This window comes from Coptis chinensis, chromosome 6 (genome assembly GCF_015680905.1).
Source record: "Coptis chinensis isolate HL-2020 chromosome 6, ASM1568090v1, whole genome shotgun sequence".
NCBI lineage: Eukaryota > Viridiplantae > Streptophyta > Magnoliopsida > Ranunculales > Ranunculaceae > Coptis > Coptis chinensis.
In genome coordinates this window covers 95179198-95202746 of record NC_141461.1, presented here as the reverse complement: position 1 = coordinate 95202746, position 23549 = coordinate 95179198, and the positions used below count along the sequence as shown (strand labels likewise).

At 38.8% G+C, this 23549-nt stretch overlaps 4 protein-coding genes across 18 annotated transcripts; all 4 read left to right on the top strand.

Annotated features, from left to right (window-relative positions):
* The first annotated feature begins 4582 nt into the window (after positions 1-4582).
* On the top strand, positions 4583-5699 carry LOC147495677 (putative disease resistance protein At4g27220). The gene is made up of 3 exons (XM_086568451.1): positions 4583-4868; positions 4987-5250; positions 5362-5699. The coding sequence occupies exons 1-3, from the start codon at positions 4583-4585 to the stop codon at positions 5697-5699; spliced, it is 888 nt and encodes a 295-aa protein (XP_086424577.1).
* A 107-nt stretch (positions 5700-5806) lies between these two features.
* LOC147495676 (disease resistance protein At4g27190-like) lies at positions 5807-7177 on the top strand. The gene has a single exon (XM_086568449.1). It carries the CDS (start codon positions 5807-5809, stop codon positions 7175-7177), a length of 1371 nt encoding a protein of 456 aa, XP_086424575.1.
* Positions 7178-7291: 114 nt separating this feature from the next.
* On the top strand, positions 7292-9880 carry LOC147495675 (calcineurin B-like protein 5). Of its 6 annotated transcripts, none has more exons than XR_015197645.1 (4): positions 7292-8270; positions 8450-8516; positions 9029-9116; positions 9193-9880. XR_015197645.1 is itself a non-coding variant. In XM_086564331.1 (4 exons), exons 2-4 carry the CDS (start codon positions 8486-8488, stop codon positions 9298-9300), a joined length of 231 nt encoding a protein of 76 aa, XP_086420457.1. In that variant the 5' UTR covers positions 7321-8270; positions 8450-8485; the 3' UTR covers positions 9301-9880. The 6 variants fall into 6 exon arrangements, 1 of the variants encoding a protein (XP_086420457.1); XM_086564331.1 differs by having other exon boundaries at positions 7321-8270; positions 8450-8520; XR_015197643.1 differs by lacking the exon at positions 8450-8516 and having other exon boundaries at positions 7313-8270.
* Positions 9881-11148: 1268 nt separating this feature from the next.
* Positions 11149-22741, top strand: LOC147495674 (disease resistance protein At4g27190-like). 10 transcript variants are annotated; one of them, XM_086564279.1, is made up of 11 exons: positions 11149-11286; positions 11545-11621; positions 11738-14862; positions 15754-15861; positions 16618-16693; positions 16772-17511; positions 17737-18843; positions 19104-19172; positions 19297-19414; positions 21018-21105; positions 21187-21429. In XM_086564279.1, exon 3 carries the CDS (start codon positions 12338-12340, stop codon positions 14762-14764), a length of 2427 nt encoding a protein of 808 aa, XP_086420405.1. In that variant the 5' UTR covers positions 11149-11286; positions 11545-11621; positions 11738-12337; the 3' UTR covers positions 14765-14862; positions 15754-15861; positions 16618-16693; positions 16772-17511; positions 17737-18843; positions 19104-19172; positions 19297-19414; positions 21018-21105; positions 21187-21429. The 10 variants fall into 10 exon arrangements, 8 of the variants coding, with proteins under 8 accessions (XP_086420405.1, XP_086420409.1, XP_086420408.1 ...); XM_086564283.1 differs by adding an exon at positions 16041-16091 and having other exon boundaries at positions 16772-18843; XM_086564282.1 differs by adding an exon at positions 16012-16091 and having other exon boundaries at positions 16772-18843.
* The last annotated feature ends 808 nt before the right edge of the window (positions 22742-23549 follow it).

Here is a 23549-nt window from a genome sequence, read left to right as displayed (position 1 = left end):
CTATTAGGGCTCTAACCGAAAGTTGGGAGACATTAGCGGTTTCTCTACATGGAGCGACCAAGGATGGAATTGTTACCATGGAGATGGCTACCACGTCTTTGTTGAATGAGGAGACTAGAAGGAGTGCAAGAAGTAGCTCTTCTAACTCGGAGGTCCTTTCGCAGAAACGGGGAGAGGTCGAAGCGAGAAAACCATCTCGTTCTAGAGGTGATGTAAGTAAATCTAGGGGTGAAGCTAGAACTCCTAAGGCGCGGAGAGGCAATGTTACTATTGTGCCACCAAAAGCCACTTCGGATATGAGTCGCGAGAACAACGAAGAGGGATGAGAAGAATAAGCGTGGTACATGAAGACATGGTGCGAGGAGGACGGAAACACTGTGAGAGATACTACCGCGACTAGTCGGCGACCTAAGTGGGAATTGTGTCGATTGTGGTGTGTCTTTGTCTTAGTACCTCATGTCGGGGATCTGAGTGGGTGATAGATCTGAGGAGCATCCTATCACGCCGCGCCGCGAGGGGATTCTTCACTACCCTTTTGTGGTGAATATGGTGAAATAAGGATGGGTAACGATGGCGCCTCGAAGATTATAGGCATTGGAGATGTTCATGTAGAAACCAATGTCGGCTACACCTTGACACTCGAGGATGTAAGACATGTCCCCGACATACGGTTAAGCCTAATTTTCGGGAAATTAGATGATGATGGCTTTGTAAACTCGTTTGGTAGCGGGGGTATGGAAACTAAGCGAGGTTCCATTATAGCAGCCGTGAGGAAAGAAAACTTGCTCTCTTTACAAAACACAGGCTAGTTTGTGTAAAGCGAAGCGAACGCGCGAAGAAGAAGCTTCATCCGAAGCGTGGCACAAGAGACCGCGGTCACATGGGCATAAAAGGGATGGAAGTTCTTGCTAAGCAAAAGGTCATGCCCGGACATTAAAGGTACACATTTAAATACATGTACTGTTCGTTTGGTAGGAAAGCAACACAGGTGTCTTTCCAAAGATTCCGTCTCACGAGAAAGGACATCGCCTTGAGCTAGTGCAATACGGACTTATGTGGTCCTATGAGAGTGAAGTCCCACCGGGGGAGCCAGACTTTTGACATTCATTGATGATCGTCAAGAAAGATATGGGGCCTATAGTCGAAGACAAGGATGAAGATTTGGCGTGTTTGAGAAATTCCACATGGTGGAAAGAGAGACTGGGAAGTTGTTAAAATGTATTATTTCGGATAATGGGGGGTGAGTACATTGGGCCATTTGAAGAGTATTGCGAGTCATGGGATTTCGTCATGAAAGCGCACCGTTCCCAAGACACCGCAATGAGAATGGAATAGCGAGAGAATGAACCGTACCATTGTAGAGAGGATGAGATGCATGCTATCTCACTCTAAGCTACCTAGAAACTCTTGGGTAGAAGCAATGCGCGCGTCTGACCCGTGCATGTGATCAACCTGTCGCCGCAAAACCTCCGAATAGTGATTATCCGAGAGAGTATGGTCGGCGAGAGATGTTGATTATGGATACTTGAGGGTATTTGGGTGCGGGGCATTTGTGCATATTCGAAGGATGAGAGATCCAAGCTTGATGACAAAGCCAAGCGGTGCATTTTTTTCGGGTTATGGAGATGAAAAGTTTGGTTACAAACTCTATGATCCGATTAACAAGAAAGTAATCGAAGTCGAGATGTTGTGTTCTTAGAAGACCAAACCATAGCAGACTTTGAGGAGGTGAGAAGCTTCTGAGGCTTTCACCAATGATCTTGTTGATTGAACCGAAGTTCCTACCGTGGAACGTGCGAAGGCATGAGAAGAATGCAGAGAACCATGAGTTTGAAGCTCGTGATGAGAATCCTATTGCTCATGATGAGATAGAACCTATTGGTATAGAAGATGCAGATGAGATGCATGAACCACCACCGAGCAAGCGAAGTGCATCCTCCCAAGGCACCGCCAGATGGGGCAAGGAGGTCCGTGAGAGAGACTAGCTTCAACCGGTATCCACCACATGCGTGCACGTTGCTACTATCGGATGGTGGAGAACCTATGTACTATCAAGAGGCACTTGAAGGTACAGACAAAGAAAAGTGGTTGAAGGCCATGCATGACGAGATGGATTCTTTGCATAAGAATCACACTTATGAAGTTAGTTGAGAAACCCACGAGGAGAAAAATTCTCAAGAATAAGTGGATATACAAAGTCAAGCATGAGGGAGAACAATCTCACCCAAGGCACAAAGCTCGCCTTGTTGTGAAGGGATTCGGTCAAAGGAAAGGAATTGACTTTGATGAGATTTTTCTCCTGTAGTGAAGATGACTTCTATCCGGGTGGTATTGGGTATGGGCATAAGTATGAACCTAGAGGTTGAAAGGACTAGATGTTAAGACAACTTTTCTTCATGGAGACCTTGAAGAAGATGTCTACATGGACCAACCGAGGAGGGTTTGAGGTCAAAGGCAAGGAGCACCTAGTATGCAAGGCGATAAAGAGCTTGTATGGGTTGAAGCAAGCACCGAGACGATTGGTACATAAAGTTTGACTCCTTTATGGTGAAGCAAGGATACAAGAAGTCCGCTTAGATCATCAGGCGTTTGTTCGAGAGATTTCCGGATGGGGATTTCATAGTCTTTATTCTTTGTATGTGGATGATATGTTGATAGTTGGCCCAAACATCAACAAGATATCAAAAGTGAAGAAAGACTTGAGTAAGTCCTTTGAGATGAAGGATTTGGGTCAAGCAAAGCAGATACTTGGGATCGCGGATCACTCGTGATTGAAAGAAAGAGTGGGAAGTTGTGGCTTTCTCAAGAAAGCTACATTGAGAAGGTGTTGAAGAGATTCAACATGGATCAAAGGGCCGGTCGGTTGTCCGCTTGGTGCCCGGTTCCGCATGACCAAAGAGATGTGTCCTAAGGGTGAGCATGAGCGAGTCGGATGGAAAAGATTCCTTATGCATCCGCTGATGGGCAGCTTGATGTATGCCATGGTGTGTACTAGACCGGATATTGCTTTTTCGCCGTTGGGGTGGTAAGCGATTTCATCAAATCGGGTAAAGAGCATTGGGAAGGTGTTAAGTGGATATTGAGATATCTCAAAGGCACTCCAAATCATGTTTGTGCTTTGGTGGAAGTAAGCCCTTACTTGAAGGCTACAATCGATCGCGGACATGGCGGTGATGTTGACTTCGATGAAGTCCACCTCCGGTTATCGGTTACTTTTTGCGGGGAGCGGTTTCTTGGCAATCTAAGTTGCAAAAGTGTGTTGCCCTCTCCACTTACGAAGCGAGTATATTGCAGCCACCGAGTGTTGCAAAGAGTTGCTATGGATGAAGAGGTTCTTCGACGAACTAGGGCTAAAAGCGAAACGGTTTGTAGTTCTATGTGACGGTCGGGCGCCATCCACTTAAGCAAGAATCCGAGTTTTCATTCTAGATCCAAGCACATACACGTCGCGTTATCATTGGATTAGAGAAGTACTTTCGAAGACAAGCATTTGTGTATCAAGAAGATCCATACCGACAAGAGCGGGTGGGATATGATGACCAAAGTCTTACCGAAAGGTAAGTTTGATGTTTGTTGTGCTATTGCGGAATGGCGCCACACTCCTCTGTTGATTTGGCAATTGCATGGAGGTATCCCCCACCGCTGTTCGGGGGGGGATTGTGGAGTTATCCCTCACATGAGGAGAAACCGAGCCGAGAAACGGGCAAATTCAGCGTCAGAAGTCGGAGGCCAGCGCGAGAAAGAAGAAGCGCCCTTAGCAGAGCTCGATAACATAGAGGCGACCAGCTCAAAGTGGCGCCAGCTCGATGTCGAAAAGCCGCGACTTCGCTCGAGGAGGAAGCGCCAGCGCTTCGAGCATAAATTTTGTGGGCTGCTTCAAGATTACCGCGAAATTTGGTTTTGGAGATAAAACCAAAAATCAAGGTTTTGGAAAACCTAACCAAAACAAGTCGGAAAGGATTGGAATCGGACTAAAACAAAAGAGAGAACTTCTGAGGAGATACAACCACAGTAAAGAGATAAGAGTGATCTAGTAAGGTGAGATTTGAAAAGGAGAGATTGTAATCTTCCTTCCCACTTTATTAAGAACTGGCTCTTATGGAAGTAGGCATCATTGGCCGAACCACGGTAAATCTTTGTGTTGTGGTTTGCTTTTACTACTTTACATTATTATCTGTTGTTAATAGTTGTTTAGCGAGTTGGGCATGTTAGTATAGGTAGTTTGTGATATTTGAGATTCATCCGGAGTTGAATTGTGTTCATACAAGTTATCTGTGTAGTGTGGGAACCGATTGGTATTGGTGTAAACCCCAACAAATAAAGCCAATAGAGTGAAATCCGAGGTGAATGTGGTGCAAACCAAAGCCGAAGTACCAAACCGTTGCCTATGTGGAGTGTTGCCTAATTGTTGTTCAAGAGCGAAATTGGGAAAACAAATGCTGAAGTTGATTGAAGAGATGACTAATCTCTTAAATCTTCGATCAAGTCCGAGAGAAGAGGCTTTAGCGATTTGTTCCGATGATGGTAGGGGAGATCCCAACAACAAAACCGATTGGTAAAAGCTGGCGAGAAGAACTTTGAGATGGTTTGGGATTGGTTAATAGGTGATCAATTTCAGAAAATTGGTGTCTATGGGATGGGTGGCGCCGGCAAAACCACTTCAATGAAGAACATTAATGATCGACTACGCTTGCAACAACAACGCCGCTTTGAAAGTGTTTTGTGGGTCATTGTATCCAAAGATGTTAATACTCGAAAACTTCAAGAGCAGATTGCGGGAGTAGTCAATAATTTGGATCAGAAAAGTTTGGAAACTTTTGCTAGACAAGATGAAGTTGGACGGTCGTCAATATTGCTAACTGCATTGCGTAGAAAGGGAAAGTTTGTGCTTATCCTAGACGACATATGGGAGCCATTTGATTTCTGAGGAACTTGGAGTTCGAACCCACAAAAAGACAATGGGTGCAAGATAGTATTGACTACTAGGTCAAGGGAAGTGTCTTGAGAGGGATGTTGTGCGTAAAGATGTCAAAGTTGAACCGCTTTCTAAGGACGAAGCATGGGAACTGTTCTTGGTAAATGTCGGTGAGAAGCTTGTTCCCGACGTGGAAGAGATTGCAGAAGAAGTTGTTGCGGAGTGTTGTGGTTTGCCGCTTGCAATCATGACAATTGGGCGAGCTATGAGAAGCAAAGATGTTGGTGATGTTGATGAGTGGCGAGTTGCATTATCAGATCTGCGAGAATCTACAAGTTTGAACATGGGCATGGAGGAGAAAGTCATTTAGCGTCTAAAATTTAGTTACGATCAATTGAGGGAAAACCACCAGAAGTGTTTCTTATATTGTGCATTGTATCCTGAAGATTATGAAATCGACACTAGTGAGTTGATTGAGTATTGGGTTATGGAAGGGTTAGTCAAGGGATCGAGCAAAGAAGATGAAATGAGTCGTGGCCGTGTTATACTGAATAAACTAAAGGGTTGTTGCATGCTAGATGAAGTTTCTTCAGAAGGTCGTTTTCCTTTCGAAGTTGATAGGGACCTTGTTAAAATGCATGATTTGATCAGGGATATGGCTCTTTACATTACAAAATCAAAACCTAAATTCATAGTCGGGCTGGGCTTTCATCAACGTAAATACCGCATGAAGATGATTGGTCGGAAGATCTTGAGAGGGTTTCGTTTATGGAAAGTAGAATAGAAAATATTTCAATTATTCCGAAATGCCCAAAACTCTTGACATTGATCTTTGCTCAGAAGTATGATGATGGTCCACTGAAACACGTTGCAAGTGGATTCTTCGTGCACATGAAAAGTCTGACGGTTCTCGATTTATCTGAGACTCGTATTGAGTCATTACCAGATTCACTTTCTGATTTGGTGAATCTTCGTGGTTTACTCTTAAGTTATTGTGAGTACTTAGTTAGAGTGCCTTCTCTATCCAAGCTTCAGTCACTGAGAGTGTTGAAGCTCACATATTCCGCCATAGAAGAACTGCCTCATGGGATGGAAATGTTGGTCCACCTCAGATGCCTTGATCTCAGTTTCAATAGTAAATTGAAAGAAATGATCCCTTCAGGATTCATATCCAAGTTTTCCTTACTTGAAGAGTTAAAATTGAGGGGAATAGAACCGGAATATGTGTATGCGCGAGAAAGAGTGGGAGATTTCGTGCAGGAACTCTCAAGCTTGACACACTTGGAGAATCTTACAATTAAATTTCACGAGCTGTCGGACTTTATTTCCTATGGTGAATTTACAAACTTTGAAAAGTTAAAAAAGTATGTTATTCAAATGGAAAGAGACCTATTTTATCCCCGAAGAAGTCAGCCCCAGGAGAGAAGTCTATGTTTGTCCAACTCAAAGGGTATTCCTTGCAATGCCCTCCGACTTCCGAAAAGCATTCAATTTCTTCAAGTTAAACATTTCAATGAAATCTCAAGTTTATCAGAGTTGCCCTTCCTACAACGGGTCGAGAACATGGGTCTCGCACACGGAGCTTTTCCTTGTTTGAAGAGGTTAGAGATCTGGAGTTGTGGTAATATCAAAGTTTTATTCTCGTCTAGGTTGCTTCAACAGCTTCTTAACCTTGAAGAGATCAGAGTTGTGAATTGCTCACAATTGGAGGAGCTAGTGGTAGCGGATGGAGATGAGAGTGGTGCCATTCCAGTACTCCCGAGGTTACATAATCTGTATTTATATGGATTACCAAAACTGAAGAGCACTTGGAGTCAGCTATTCATGTACAGCAACTCTTGGCAGGATGTTACAATTGAGTTTGTCAAACTGGACCGCCTGTTTTCAACTAGGTTATTACAACACTTTCAATACCTGGAAGAGATCAGGGTGGAGTTTTGCAAGGAATTGGAGGAACTAATTGTAGAAGAAGAAGAAGCATGTGAAATTGATTATACTGTCGCACTCCCAAGGTTGAATAGATTGTGGTTCAATAGTCTACCGAAACTGAAGAGCATTTGGAAGGGCGTGATGGTTTGTGACTCTCTTCAAACAGTTTATGTAATGAATTGTCCTGAATTGAAAAGGCTCCCTCTGTTCAACCGAGAACATCAGTCAGCCCCACCTTCTCTCAAACAAATCAAAGGAAGAAGAGATTGGTGGGATTCACTCGAGTGGGGAGATTATCCATGTCCTGAACATCTCTTTGGAAATTGGGTTTGAAATTATCTTTTTCTCGAAAATCTTCGCTTTTTGGCTTCAATCGGTTTTCCGTTCTGCTTCGATAATCTGCTTCTACACTGAAAAAATCAAGGTATGTGTCATGTTCATCCGTAGTTTCAAGCTTTTCATCATAAACTTTATTTCTTTTTAGGATTTTCTTTGATTTGTTGCCGTTTTTAAAGATTTTTAAATAATTTGTTGTTCAATTTATCCACAGATAAATTCGAATTTGTGTTGATTTTTCGTGGAGATTCAGAAATTCTAGTCTTGTTTTGGTTTCAATTGATTGGAATTTTTGAAGATTTTGAATTTCAATTGATTGGAATTTCTGTCTGTATGGTTGACTTGTCTTGGATTAAATTGTGTAGGATGATGATCTGGTGATTGTAAATATTTTGCGCATCCGTCGCTACACCTTAATCCTGTCATTGTTTACAAAGATTAAGACCTCTCACTATAAGCTCTGATAAAGTTCCAAAAATATAGCGTATATTTAAACATTTTAACCAATTGAAAACCCCCTAAAAACAAGTCAAACATTACTAACGACGAAGCCTTGCGTCCAATCATGCGGTTGTCCTTTTCTTAGTAAACTTAACAAGTGTGAGGCATAACTCCTTGAGCATATCTCTATTTTTATAAATGGTGAAAACCATACATATCTAATTATTCTAATAGTGTTTCGGACGTTTGCTAAAACTGGAAAGAGTGGAATCTATGCTGTAAGGAATAAATTTCCTCAGCAGAAATAATGTTGTAAGGATTATGTTGAATGGGTAGTAGACGTATAAGAAACTGTGGATATTCGAGACAGAACATAGGATAAATAACTCCTTTCTCACATTTTGTAATTATGAAAATTTATTATACCCGAGCGATTCAATGAACAAGTGTTTGACCTATATTTTCCATGTACACCGTGAATCAGGTCTTTAACTTTCAATCCCCTTTTGTATATATCGTCGTTGTTTTAAGTTTTAAATTACGGGTTTGGATTTGTTTGATGTGAAGCGCAATGGTGTTATTGAACTGGGAATATATTAGGTCATTGGGCATCTTTCATCCAACGCTCCTTTGGAGGAGAAAGTTGCATGTAAGAATTGATTCTCATTACTTACACTTATATTCATGATCTCATATTGACGTACTAGATTCTACTGGTAATCAGTTACTCAAAAAACTGCCCACCTTTCCACTGTATCCTTTAATTTGTTGATCACACTTTGGTAAATTCTTTGTGTAGTAGTATTTTGACTATATGATCTAACGCAGACTGGCTTAATTGAACGTGAGGAGGTGATTTAGCATATGTATCATTCAGGTTCTCTCCATTTATTCCGTATGTATGTGCTTGACTTATCAAGAAGCATGTTATAGTACACAAGACACATGTTATCATGCAGAATATTGAACTAGAGATGTGGATTTAGAGATGGGAATATGTGATCTTAAAATCTAGTAAATATCATATCATGTTATCGACTATGTTTAACACAGTTTTGATCCCACTGACTTTGGGGAGCCATACATTATAATTCTGACTGATTGGTAAATAATCAATTGAAAATTTTAAGCATTTCATTGTGGGTGTTCAAGACCAAATTTATATGCTTACAAAAGTCCACGATTAAACAAATGTCTCAACTTATAATGAAATTATTAGAAGTCTTCGACCAATACTTTTCAATTTTGTATGTGCAACAAAGGGTCATTCATAATGAGTCCCAAAGGGCGTACCACATGACTGAATATAAGACATCAGACATTCAGACCAAATTATTCAAGGCATACAACATTTCAATGTGTAAGAATCTGATTCTTAAACCAGTTTGTATGTAACTTTTGTTGCAGGTTTCAGTTAAAGGAGATGGTGTTGGCTCTTTTGATTGAGTCTGATCTGACCCTCACTGAGGATGTTGTCGAAACAATCGTGGATAAGGTCATCTTCTCTCTCTGGAATTGTACACTTACCTTATATTTGTTTGTTATATATTCTCATTGCTGACTTGCTACAGACATTTACTGACGCAGATTCAAAAGGTGATGGAAGGACAAATATGCATCAAATGGCTGCACGGTTATTATCATCTCAGACAATTAATGGCCGTGGTGGTATATGGTAGGACAAAAAAACACCATTTCTGCATTGGTGCTGGGAATGTGCGCGGTTGTAGAAATGAAGAGCCTTGTCTCACAAAGACTCTGGAGGATTGGAGGAGGACATCAAAGTTGATAGCGTCGGACTGCAACAGCTTGGATCCGTGGAACAAGAAGCAGAAAAGTGTAAGACTTGTTGGTAAACGAACCTGGTGTGGGGCATGCAATCCATGAAAAGTTTAAGGTGCAAGTTTTGAGCAATGGAAAATCATTGGATAAGAGTATAAGACGGAGTTCCCAACTATGGCGGAAGCAGATTCAGATCTCCTTGTCGAGGTTGAGGGTGTAGTTGGGGATTTCACTATTTCAGCAAGGATATGGGTGTTTGCCCCCTAATGCTTGAACGAGGGCCAGGTGGCAGTGTGCTCTTCATTGCCTCATTGACAGTTTTGTAAGTAGGATTTCCTAACCGGTAACCAATACCGCACTTCAAAGATTTTCTGCACGTACGCCCTTCATTCCCTGGCCAGTTTCCTAAACCAATTAGGAATGTAACCAAACGAAAGCTATATAAAATTCCCTGGTTGTTTCCTTTTCGAATTCCAATTATTCCTCTTATATTTATTTATGTAAATGCTAAGGGCCTTACAATTAGCACCCTCTTTTTTCCGTGGTAGTTGAGTTTGATTGTTTTCTTTTGGAGATATAGATTTTAGCTTTTGTAGAGATTAGATTGTAAATTTTGGAACTGGCTAGATTAATTGATGTTCTTCCATTCAAGTTTCCGTCCACTTTCGCTTGTTGTATCAAATCCAAAACTACATGCCTCCCACAAACCTACAAAACTAAATAGAAGAGGAATTGATGATCGACAGATAAGTGGGAAGATTTGTCTACCTGCGGCAAGAATAACAATTTGGTTGATTGTGGTATGAATGCAAACTGTAGTACAACCGTACAAGTTAATTAGCAGCTCATCTTTCATTAACGCTCATTTTCACTGTTGTCAATCTAATCTTAGTTTGATCGCATTTCCGAAATATATTGGCCCCAGAACCTATGATCTTGGGTGCTTGTACATTTCTGTTACAAAGGCACCCGTGGTGAGAAAATAGGTCATTATTGAGAGGTGAATGCCATTGTTTTGGGCTGTTTTGATAAAAGATAAACAACTTTTTGTAATACACTGAATTATGAATACTGTACAGATTAGTCAGTTACCTATTCAGGCTTCAAAATTTTGATTTTAACTAGCAAGTTGTGTTCTCATTCATTTATTTTTTTACTACTTCGTTTACAATTAAACCGATGTTAATTCCGGACCAGACTTTGTACAATATTTACACCATTCATAAAGAATTCACACTGATCACATTTGTAATGAAATTTGCATTTTTTATGCCGGCAAAAACAGAAAATCGGATGATCAAAAATTCAAATGAAGTTACAGGAAGCAAGTCAACAACAGTCCAGGAAGCATCTTACGATCTTAGCAAAGTACCAAGCATAACATTCAAATGATGACCCACCACCATGCAAAGGAAGAAGACATGAGGGAAAGAGAAGAGACCTAGTAATAATACACTGTAAAATATGATATTTGTGGCTCCCACATTCTCTCTTTCTTATCACCATTGTGGTAACTTCTCTGTGGTGGTCTGCTTAGCTTGGTCGATCAATTATTATATTATAAGGTCAGTTCATTACAAATTTTTTCTTCCTTGTTTGTTGTTGTTATTAATCTTTTTTTAATCTGTAAAAAATATTATCCTACGTTCCATTTGTATGTTTAATCTACTTTTTTTTAATCGTCATTCATTGTTAAATGTTCCATAACCATGAATAATACATTTGTCAGTCCCATGACTTTGGACTAAGACTTGAAAGAAACAGAGTTGTTGGTTTTTTTCATTTCATCACAAACAGCTGAGAGAGTTTTCCATAACTTCTTTGTCGATGTTGGACTAGTACTCAGCTTAACATCACTCGATCAATTATATTATATATATAAGGTCAGTTTATTACAAATTTTCTTCTTCCTTGTTAGTTGGTATTATACACTTGATTATTACTCTTGTTTTTTAATCGTCATTCATTGTTAAAAGTTAACAACATAACCATGTTTTGCAACCTTAAACCCTTGATCCATCACTTATTTGAAATCTGAGCTAACCAATTCTACTGATAACGTCCAATGATGACTATCTCTTAAAACTGATTTGTATTTTTAGCTGCTGATTCTCCACCTTTACATGATTTTAAACGTGCAGATATCCAGTTCGTACTTGAACGTTTTCCTTTCGTTCTTGTTATTAGAGGTTCAGAGAACAGCCAACTGCCCAAACAAGTGAGATTATACATATTCTCTATTTACTTAATGTTATGTATTTTACATATATCCTACTGGAGTAGCTCTATCATGTCTCATCACTTTAATTAACAACCAATGTGTTGTAATGACAGGTATGGAAGTTCCTGCAGCAGTAGTTGGAGCAGATGTTCAAAGCGTACTGACTCGTGCGTTTAATCAGTCGTTGGGTGTTAAAAGTCTGAGTGAACAAACTCAGACACTGAGAAACAAAAAAGGAGAACTGATTGCCAGAGTAAACAAGGTGAAAGAAATTCTGCAAATCGCAAAGAGACATGGAAAGATGCGCACGCAGGACGCACAAAATTGGTGGGATAATGCCGACACTATTATATATATGGCAGATGACGTGGACAGAGAAGCCAAAGTCGCAAAAATATGCCCAGCTGGATTTTTTTGTACGCCTAATTGTTGTTCACGACTGAAGTTGCAAAAACAAATTTTGAAATGCGTTGAAGATATAGATGATCTCTTAAATAAAGCTAATCATTTCTCAGAAGAGTCTTTAACGTTTTGGGGAATGGAGATGCCGACTACACGACTGATTGGTAGTACTGCTGATAAGATCCTCAAGATGGTTTGTGAATGTATAGTAGGTGATGAGTTTGAGAAAATTGGTGTTCACGGCATGGGTGGCATGGGAAAAACCACCATTATGAAGACAATCATTAAGAACTCGCAACGCGTTTTTGAAAATGTTTTGTGGGTCATCAGTATCCAAAGATGTTGATGTTCAAAAACTTCAAAATCAGATTGCAAAGAGAGTCGCATTGGATCTTTCTGCTGAACAAGATGAAGCTATACGGTCGTCAATGTTGCTAAGTGCATTGCGTAGAAAGGGAAAATTTGTGCTTATCCTAGACGACATGTGGCAGGCATTTGATTTACAAGATCTTGGAGTTCCCGAACCTACAAAAGACAATGGGTGCAAGATAGTATTGACTACCAGGTCAAAGGAAGTGTGCGAAGGGATGCTGTGCCAGAAAGATGTGAAAGTTGATCAGCTTTCTGAGGACGAAGCGTGGGAACTGTTCTTGGCAAATGTTGGTGAGGAGCTTGTTCCGGAAGTGAAAGAGATTGCAAAAGCAATTGTTGCAGAATGTTGTGGTTTGCCCCTTGCAATCAACACAATTGGTCGATCTCTGAGAAGAAAAGATGTTGATGAGTGGCGAGTTGCATTATCAGATCTGCAAGAATCTACAAGTTTGAACATGGCCATGGAGGATAAAGTCATTCAGCGTCTAAAATTCAGCTACGATCAATTAAGGGAAAACCACCAGAAGTGTTTCTTATATTGTGCATTGTATCCTGAAGATGATGAAATCAACACTAGTGAGTTGATTGAGTATTGGGTTATGGAAGGGTTAGTGGAGGGATCCAGCAAAGAAGATGAAATGCTTCGTGGCCGTGTTATTCTGAATATACTAAAGCGTTGTTGCATGCTAGAAGAAGTTTCTTCAGAAGGTCGTGGTTATAGGGACCTTGTTAAAATGCATGATTTGATTAGGGATATGGCTCTTTACACCACGAAATCAAAACCTAAATTCATGGTCAGAACTGGGCTTTCATCAACCGAAATACCGCATGAAGATGATTGGTCGGAAGATCTTGAGAGGGTTTCGTTTATGGATACTGAAATAGAAAATATTCCAATTATTCCGAAATGCCCAAAACTCTTGACATTGATCTTTGCTCAGAGTTATCCATCTAGACTGAAACACGTAGAGCCTGATTTTTTTATGCACATGAAGAGTCTGACAGTTCTCGATTTATCTGGGACTCTTATTGAGTCATTACCAGATTCACTTTCTGATTTGGTGAATCTTCGTGGTTTACTCTTAAGTTCTTGTGAGGAATTAGTTAGAGTGCCTTCTCTATCCAAGCTTCAGTCACTGAGAGTGTTGAAGCTCACAGATTCGGACATAGAAGAACTGCCTCATGGGATGGAAATGTTGGCCAACCTCAGAAGCCTTGATCTCAGCGGCAATTCTAAATTGAAAGAAATGATCCCCTCGGGATTCATATCCAAGTTTTCTTTACTTGAAGAGTTAAAATTGAGGGGAATAGAACCGGAATATGTGTATGCGCTAGAAAGAGTGGGAGATTTCATGCAGGAACTCTCAAGCTTGACACACTTGGAGAATCTTACAATCATATTTCACGAGCTGTCGGACTTTATTTCCTATGCTGAATTTACAAACTTTGAAAAGTTAAAAAAGTATTTTATTCAAATGGAAAGCGACTATTATTATCCCAGATGTCAGCACGAGGAGAGAATTCTATGTTTGTCCAACTCAAAGGGTATTCTTTGCAATGCCCTCCGACTTTCGAAAAGCATTCAATCTCTTAGAGTTCAACATTTCCATGAAATCTCAAGGTTATCAGAGTTGCCCTTCCTACAACGGGTCGAGAACATAGGTATCGCACACGGAGCTTTTCCTTGTTTGAAGAGGTTAAGGATCTGGAGTTGTGATAATATCAAAGTTTTATTCTCGTCTAGGTTGCTTCAACAACTTCTTAACCTTGAAGAGATCACCGTGGGGGATTGTGAGCAATTGGAGGAGCTAGTGGTAGCCGATGGAGATGAGAGTGGTGCCATTCCAGTACTCCCGAGGTTACATAATCTGTATTTAGAAGGATTACCAAAACTGAAGAGCAATTGGAGTCAGCTATTCATGTACAGCAACTCTTGGCAGCTTGTTTATATTTTCAGTGTCGAACTGGACCGCCTGTTTATTTCAACTAGGTTATTACAACACTTTCAATACCTGGAAAAGATCAGAGTGTGGAATTGTGCGGAATTGGAGGAACTAATTGTAGAAGAAACTGATTATACTGTCGCACTCCCAAGGTTGAAGACATTGGCACTCGGCAATCTACCGAAACTGAAGAGCATTTGGAAGGGCGTGATGGTTTGTGACTCTCTTCAAATTGTTGGAGTACGCAATTGTCCTGAATTGAAAAGGCTCCCTCTGTTCAACCGAGAACATCAGTCAGCCCCACCTTCTCTCAAATATATCGAAGGAAGCAGAGAGTGGTGGGATTCACTCGAGTGGGGAGATTATCCACTCGAGTGGGGAGATTATCCACGTCCTGAACATCTCTTTCGAAGGAGGGATTGAAATGATATTTTTCTCGAAAATCTTCGCTTTTTGGCTTCAATCGGTTTTCCTTTCTGCTTCGATAATCTGCTTCTACACTGAAAACCCTTTCGATCAAGGTATGTGTCACGTTCATCCGTAGTTTCAAGCTTTTCATCATAAACTTTATTTCTTTTTAGGATTTTCTTTGATTTGTTGCCGTTTTTAAAGATTTTTAAATAATTTGTTGTTCAATTTATCCACAAATATATTCGAATTTGTGTTGATTTTTCGTGGAGATTCAGAAATTCTAGTCTTGTTTTGGTTTCAATTGATTGGAATTTTTGAAGATTTTGAATTTCAATTGATTGGAATTTCTGTATGTATGGTTGACTTGTCTTGGATTAAATTGTGTAGGATGATGATCTGGTGATTATAAATATTTTGCGCATCCGTTGCTAGACCTTAATCCTGTCATTGTTTACAAAGATTAAGACCTCTCACTAAAAGCTCTGATAAAGTTCCAAAAATATAGAGTAAATTTAAACATTTTAACCAATTGAAAATCCCCTAAAAACAAGTCAAACATTACTAACGACGAAGCCTTGCGTCCAATCGTGCGGTTGTCCTTTTCTTAGTAAACTTAACAAGTGTGAGACATAACTCCTTAAGCATATCTCTATTTTTATAAATGGTGAAAACCATACATATCTAATTATTCTAATAGTGTTTCGGACGTTTGCTAAAACTGGAAAGAGTGGAATCTATGCTGTAAGGAATAAATTTCCTCAGCAGAAATAATGTTGTAAGGATTATGTTGAATGGTAGTAGACGTATAAGAAACTGTGGATATTCGATCCATAGGGTAAATAACTCCTTTCTCACATTTTGTAATTATGAAAATTTATTATACCCAAGCGATTCAATGAACAAGTGTTTGACATATATTTTCCATGTACACCGTGAATCAGGTCTTTAACTTTCAATTCCCTTTTTGTATATCTGTTGTTGTTTTAAGTTTTAAATTACAGGTTTTGGATTTGTTTGATGTGAAGCGCAATGGTGTTATTGAATCCGGAGAATATATTAGGTCATTGGGCATCTTTCATCCAACGCTCCACTGGAGGAGAAAGTTGCATGTAAGAATTGATTCTCATTACTTACACTTATATTCATGATCTCATATTGACGTACTAGATTCTACTGGTAATCAGTTACTCAAAAAACTGCCCACCTTTCCACTGTATCCTTTAATTTGTTGATCACACTTTGGTAAATTCTTTGTGTAGTAGTATTTCGACTATATGATCTAACGCAGACTGGCTTAATTGAACGTGAGAGGAGGTGATTTAGCATATGTATCATTCAGGTTCTCTCCATTTATTACGTATGTATGTGCTTGACTTATCAAGAAGCATGTTATAGTACACAAGACACATGTTATCATGCAGAATATTGAACTAGAGATGGGAATATGTGATCTTAAAATCTAGTAAATATCATATCATGTTATCGACTATGTTTAACACAGTTTTGATCCCACTGACTTTGGGGAGCCATACATTATAATTCTGACTGATTGGTAAATAATCAATTGAAAATTTTAAGCATTTCATTTCGGGTGTTCAAGACCGAATTTATATGCTTAGAAAAGTCCGTGATTGAACAAATGTCTCAACTTATAATGAAATGATGAGCAGTCTTCGACCAATACTTTTCAATTTTGTATGTGCAACAAAGGGTCATTCATAATGAGTCCCAAAGGGCGTACCACATGACTGAATATAAGAAGACATCAGACGTTCAGACCAAATTATACAAGGCATACAACATTTCAATGTGTAAGAATATGATTCTTAAACCAGTTTGTATGTAACTTTTGTTGCATGTTTCAGTTAGAGGAGATGGTGTTGGCTCTTTTGATCGACTCTGATCTGGCCCTCACTGAGGATGTTGTCGAAACAATCGTGGGTAAGGTCATCTGCTCTCTCTGGAATTGTACACTTACCTTATATCTGTTTGTTATATATCATTGCTGTCTTGCTACAGACATTTACTGACGCAGATTCAAAAGGCGATGGAAGGACAAATATGCATCAAATGGCTGCACGGTTATTATCATCACAGACAATTAAAGGTGGTGGTATATGGTAGGACAAAAAAACACCATTTCTGCATTGGTGCTGGGAATGCGTGCGGTTGTAGAAATGAAGAGCCTTGTCTCACAAAGACTCTGGAGGATTGGAGGAGGACATCAAAGTTGATAGCGTCGGACTGCAACAGCTTGGATCCGTGGATCAAGAAGCAGAAAAGTGTAAGACTTGTTGGTAAACGAACCTGGTGTGGGGCATGCAATCCATGAAAAGTTTAAGGTGCAAGTTTTGAGCAATGGAAAATCATTGGATAAGAGTATAAGACGGAGTTCCCAACTATGGCGGAAGCAGATTCAGATCTCCTTGTCGAGGTTGAGGGTGTAGTTGGGGATTTCACTATTTCAGCAAGGATATGGGTGTTTGCCCCCTAATGCTTGGTACAATTATTAGTTATTGTCACCACCGCTTGGTACAATTATTTGCAAGGAAACTATAGGCCGTATTGCGGCTGCACTAACGGAAATTCATTAATTCCTTGGAATCTCCTTTTCTCCCCTCAAACAATTGAAACTAAGAATAATAAAAGCAAAATATCTTGTTATTGTTGTAACCTTGATGCTCTAGCCTGTGGGTCGTATGCTGTTGAGAAACTGGGAATGTTTGTGCCAACGGTAGTTAAACTCCAGAAAAATAAAGGTATAGTAGGTATAGTTAATCTATGGTATACGATAAGAATTAAACAAATATTCAGATGAATAAAGTTTTTAAGTTCAGGCCAGTTATTGAATTGGTTTGGTCTATACCTTCTAAAGTTCTAATTTATTTCTTGGGCATAGACAGGACCTGAAGCATCTATCTTGTTGACATTGTTTTGCACTGATGTCTGCCAACTTTAAATTACTGAAAATGATCCCTTTGCAGGTCCTCCTGGATAAGAAAGAGATCAGTGGAGACCAATATCCTGCAGAAACACCTGTAAGGCATCTTTTGGAGGAGGAGAGTCTGGGGAACCTGCCATTTTTCGAAATGGAGCGGGAGCGTGATTTTGAGTTATCCTTGCTAACAGAGTCAAAAGGGGATTTACATTAGTGAGATGAATTTCCATGTAGATCGTGTAACCAGTTGACCATCCCAGAGGAAGGAAACTTCTCCAATCTGTCCAAGCGGCTTTAGGAAGAATTTAAGGATAAACTAAAATTGAAGTTATCAGTGAAAGGTGGTGCTTTTATGTGACATTGACATTGCTTTGCAATTCTCAAGAGGCCTATTGTGAAAGTGAAGTTATTCGGCTGATCAGATGCTTCAGCTGGTTGAGCGACTGAAACCTTTGCTGATCGGATATAAAAGGCTTATTGCATATACTTGGGTGCTTGTACATTTCTGTTACAAAGGCACCCGTGGTGAGAAAATAGGTCATTATTGAGAGGTGAATGCCATTGTTTTGGGCTGTTTTGATAAAAGATAAACAACTTTTTGTAATACACTGAATCATGAATACTGTACAGATTAGTCAGTTACCTATTCAGGCTTCAAAATTTTGATTTTAACTAGCAAGTTGTGTTCTCATTCATTTATTTTTTTACTACTTCGTTTACAATTAAACCGATGTTAATTCCGGACCAGACTTTGTACAATATTTACACCATTCATAAAGAATTCACACTGATCACATTTGTAATGAAATTTGCATTTTTTATGCCGGCAAAAACAGAAAATCGGATGATCAAAAATTCAAATGAAGTTACGTAGGAAGCAAGTCAACAACAGTCCAGGAAGCATCTTACGATCTTAGCAAAGTACCAAGCATAACATTCAAATGATGACCCACCACCATGCACAAAGGAAGAAGACATGAGGGAAAGAGAAGAGACCTAGTAATAATACACTGTAAAATATGATATTTGTGGCTCCCACATTCTCTCTTTCTTATCACCATTGTCATAACTTCTTTGTGGTGGTCTGCTTAGCTTGGTCGATTTTGGACTAGTACTCAGCTTAACATCACTCGATCAATTATTATATTATAAGGTCAGTTCATTACAAATTTATTCTTCCTTGTTTATTGTTGTTATTATACACTTGATTATTACTCTTGTTTTTTAATCGTCATTCATTGTTAAAGGTTAACAACATAACCATGTTTTGCAAACTTAAACTCTTGATCCATCACTTATTTGAAATCTGAGCTAACCAATTCTACTGATAAAGTCAAATGATGACTATCTCTTAAAACTGATTTGTATTTTTAACTGCTACTTCTCCACTTTTACATGATTTTAAATGTGCAGATATCCAGTTCGTACTTGAACGTTTTCCTTTGGTTCTTGTTATTAGAGAACAAACAACTGCCTAAGCAAGTGAGATTATACATATTCAGATATTCTCTATTTACTTAATGTTATTTATTTTACATATATCCTACTGGAATAGCTCTATCATGTCTCATCACTTTAATTAACAACCAATGTGTTGTAATGACAGGTATGGAAGTTGTTGGAGCAGCAGTTGGAAGCGTACTGACTTGTTTCTTAAGATCAAGTGATGAACTAGAGAGGAGACACGAAGTGATAAGGCTATTGACTGCTTGGATTGGTGTGAGGTATAGATCTCATATTTTTTAACTTTTGTTACCCTGCAATCTTATACCTGTCAATGGTTGTGTCTACATTTTTCGATCAGTCTAATTTGGTTAAGATTATTAAACTGTGAGACCTTGACCTAGCTTCAACGAAGTAGGTACTGCTACTAGTAACTTCAGTCACTAAGGTGCTGTATCTTATGAACACAAGTTCTGATAGGATAAATTATGAACGTGTAATCTTCTAGTAAAGGATATCTTATCCTATACTTTGTATTCCTTTTGATTATGTACATAATATCTCTATTTTTACCACTTAAAAAAGAAAAAGAAAAATGGTAGTTAAAAAATGTGTATTGCTCTTGTTTATAGCTTCCTCTCTAGTAGTAAAATGGGTTCACACTCTTTTTTGGGTATTCTGTTTTTCCATATTGTTTTAACAAAATCAACAGAAATTGCCATATGTGTTACAGTAGAGATACTTTAACTGTAGATAATCTCATAGAAATTTCTTATATTCTGTTTCCCTAACTTCCAAAGCTACACCTACGGAACGGTGTTAGGTGCTAATTGGTCCTACCAGTATACTCCCCTCCAGTTAGTGGGATCTGTTGAAGTGTGCTTAATTTGATTTATTTCTTTTTCCTTAAGAAAAAATATCACATAATACCATAATAGTTGTCCTATACATACTTGGTATCGGTGTTCCTCCGAACTGTTATATAACGTCTTCTCAAGCATAGAGGCTTTAGGTTCTCTATTTATGTTGGCATGATTGAATATAGGTCACCGGCATATTTTCCCCTTAGACATTTCAAACTGAAGCCCAATTCAAGAATCTTCGAGTATTGTTGCTCTTGGCTCCAGCACTGACTCTAATTTAATCGGTTTGACTGGTAGAAAATTTCAAAACTGCTAGTAGGATAGAAGCCGCCTGCTTGTCATAAAATTTGGTCTTTGACTTGTGCTTGTTTTATGGGCTGCTATTACTTAAAGAAAATTAAACGATCGCCTGGTTACGAGGAGCCTACAGTTCGAATACCCTTGTGAGTATATTTTAGTTATTTGTATGTGTATCTCATTTCAAAATTTCAATCATGAACTCTGTTGTCAAAGGCGGCACCCTGATGGCGAAGGAGGCAATTTTTAATGAAAATAGTTGGTCCCTGTCAAAGGCGTTCCCATGGCTCCCAATGTGTTGAGAAATTTAACACCTTGCGTCTCCACTCCTGACAACTTAGATGATGAAACACTTTCCTTTCCTCCTTACGTCCTTGTACTATATGGTCATATTAAAATTAAATTACGACATTGGGTTCTCTGATTTCAAGTAATCGCTTGAATGTGACTTTGATGCATAAGCTTTATACATTTGGAAGTATCAAGTGATGAACTATATGTCTGTATTGTTGTTCCATATCTAAATTTTTTGAGCCTCACATCGCTCACCTGACATGTCTTGTTGGATTGACTTTAGCACATATTTTAGTAGACATGTTTCACTACAGCACATAAGTTGCGCAGGTTATACTATATTGAGCTATGAACTTGTGGGATGGACATGTAGAATCTGGGCCTTTTTTTTTTTATTATTTATTTTATTTTCATTTTTTTGTTGTGGCAGTTACCATCAGTGAAGTAGAGGCTCTGCACTGTATGAACTTTTTAAGAAACTGAGCAGCTCAATAATCGATGATGGGCTTATTTGCAAGGTCCATTCTTTTAGCTTTTTATGAGTTTCCCAGATTAGTCCAGGATTGATTGCTCATCACTTGTCCCATTCTCGTGATCAGGAAGAATTTCAGCTGGCCTTATTCAGAAACAGCAACAAGCAGAATCTCTTTGCAGATAGGGTCTGTTGCCAACTTCTCTAATCTTCTTGTTAACTGCAAAATATGAGTGCTAGGAGCTATGCCTCAATTCACTTCTGTGTATATGGCTGACTTGTCTTGGATTAAATTGTGTATGATGATCTGGTGATTGTAAATATTTTGCGCATTGGTCGCTAGACCTTAATCCTGCATGGTTTACAATGATTAAGACCTCTCACTAAAAGCTCTGATAAAGTTCTAAAAATATAGCGTATATTTAAACATTTTAACCAATTGAAAATCCCCTAAAAACAAGTCAAACATCACTAATGGCGAAGCCTTGTGTCCAATCGCTTGGTTGTCCGTTTTTTTGTAAACTTAACAAGTATGAGACATAACTCCTTAAGCATATCTCTATTTTTATAAATGGTGAAAACCATACATATCTAATTATTCTAATAGTCTTTCGGAGGTTTGCTAAAACTGGAAAGACTGGAATCTATGTTGTAAGGAATATATTTCCTCAGCAGAAATAATGTTGTAAGGATTATGTTGAATGGGTAGTAGATGTATAAGAAACTGTGGATGTTCGAGAGAGAACATGCATAGGGGAAATAACTCCTTTCTCACATTTTGTAATTATGAAAATTTATTCTACACAAGCGGTTCAATGAGTAAGTGTTTGACCTATATTTTCCATGTACGCCGTGAATCAGGTCTTTAACTTTTGATCCCTTTTTGTATGTCTGTCGGTGTTTTAAGTTTAAAATTACAGGTTTTTTATTTGTTTAATGTCTGTCGGTTTGCGTATGTGTTGTCTGACCGTTAATGTTGTATGTAGTTGATGTATTAGCGAAAGAAAGAAATATATATATGTGTTTGATTTGGATTCTGCCTAGTCTAGTTAGACTATCATAGTATAACTTGAGGATGATTGCTTTACTCTCCGCTGATATCTTTTTCTACTGTCAAATGGAATCTATTTGTCACCGGATAGGAGACAAGTTTAACATACAGAGATTGGTATGTAAATCTTATGATGTTTGATGCTTCATATTAGAGCTTGCATTATTATGAAGGCTCTACTTGGTATAAGTTCAAGTTTATATTGCAGAATATTTACATAGAACAGTTGATGTTAGGTTTGGCTGTGTGTTGGTTGGAAGATGGTGCACATATCGTGAGTTCATGACATTTCAAGGCAGGCTTCCAACTGACTCTGCAGCCGTTTTCTTGCTGCCAAGTTTTTGGGCAAGTGGACCACCCTGTCCCTGTAACTGGGCGAATAGGTACAGATGTCACCTTTATTTGTTGCATATCCAAACTGTATTGTTTTACTCATTCCTTTTCACCCTCTTGTATTTTGGTGCTCTAGCTTCTAGTGTTTCGAATTTTCAAGAAAAATGAGTAATCAAGATGAGATTTGGATGGAAAATAGTAGATGGAGATAGAAGGCAGAATATTGATGAGGCGAAGCTAGTACAAGTTTTGTTCAGTATTATTTTTATCTTGTTCCATGCTCTCATAGGTTTCAGTTTTTCAGGACAGAGAAATCAAGTCAAGGGACAATTAGTGGAAACTCTACCATCTGAAATCTGGATGAAAATATTAGAAATGGGAATGTGCGACTCACGTACGGCCATCAACAAATACAATTGTATAGCTGTAGCTTTGTTATGTAAGTACTACGTGATTGACTGATTGTTGCCAAAGCAATGGGCAATACAACAAAATGGAGGCGAACTTACACTGGTTTTTCCAGCTTCCAAACCAGTTGATATTAGCTTATGACTGAAGATTCGTGTACATGTTAACATGTTGATCAACCAGTTTTGATGTTCTATGCACTTCTACAGTCTCTAACCGTTGAAGATTTTCCATTTTGAGATTTTTGAATAACCTCTTTCTAGTGACCTCTTTCAAGTTTCAATGTAACAAATTAAGGTGAACTGTCCATAAAATTTCGACGAGAACTAGTGAGAACTAAAAATCGTCTATCTCCGTTGTTGATATTATTCAACCTTTTTAGGAATATTTATCAAAATTTTGAGAAAGTGGGTTCATAGTCTTCATACAAGTTCAAAATTTTTCTAAGTCCAAACGATGTGGCCATTTTTTTGTAAGTCCAAATCCCAAACGACATGGCCACATTGTTTCGGACTCAGTCTAGACGGTGTGGTCATGTCGTTTGGGATTTGAACTTTGAAAAAAATTTAAAGTTCTGTATTTTGGGCTCTTGACCGGTGTGGCTGGGTCGTTTGGACTAAGTCCCAAACGGTGTGGCAAAGTCGTTTGGGACTTAGTCCGAACGACCTACCAGTCGTTTAAGTTTGGGGTTTTCGAAT

Excerpts from the sequence above, each read along its gene's own strand:
- LOC147495674 (XM_086564285.1), top strand. The coding sequence starts at position 12,338 with ATGTTTTGTGGGTCATCAGTATCCAAAGATGTTGATGTTCAAAAACTT.
- LOC147495676 (XM_086568449.1), top strand. The coding sequence starts at position 5,807 with ATGAAAAGTCTGACGGTTCTCGATTTATCTGAGACTCGTATTGAGTCA.
- LOC147495675 (XM_086564331.1), top strand. The coding sequence starts at position 8,486 with ATGTATCATTCAGGTTCTCTCCATTTATTCCGTAT. Across the intron at positions 8,521-9,028 it reads TCTCTCCATTTATTCCGTAT|GTTTCAGTTAAAGGAGATGG; the intron begins GTATGTGCTTGA and ends CTTTTGTTGCAG. Across the intron at positions 9,117-9,192 it reads TCGAAACAATCGTGGATAAG|ACATTTACTGACGCAGATTC; the intron begins GTCATCTTCTCT and ends GACTTGCTACAG.
- LOC147495677 (XM_086568451.1), top strand. The coding sequence starts at position 4,583 with ATGGTTTGGGATTGGTTAATAGGTGATCAATTTCAGAAAATTGGTGTC. Across the intron at positions 4,869-4,986 it reads AATATTGCTAACTGCATTGC|GTCAAGGGAAGTGTCTTGAG; the intron begins GTAGAAAGGGAA and ends ATTGACTACTAG. Across the intron at positions 5,251-5,361 it reads AGATCTGCGAGAATCTACAA|ATTATGAAATCGACACTAGT; the intron begins GTTTGAACATGG and ends TGTATCCTGAAG.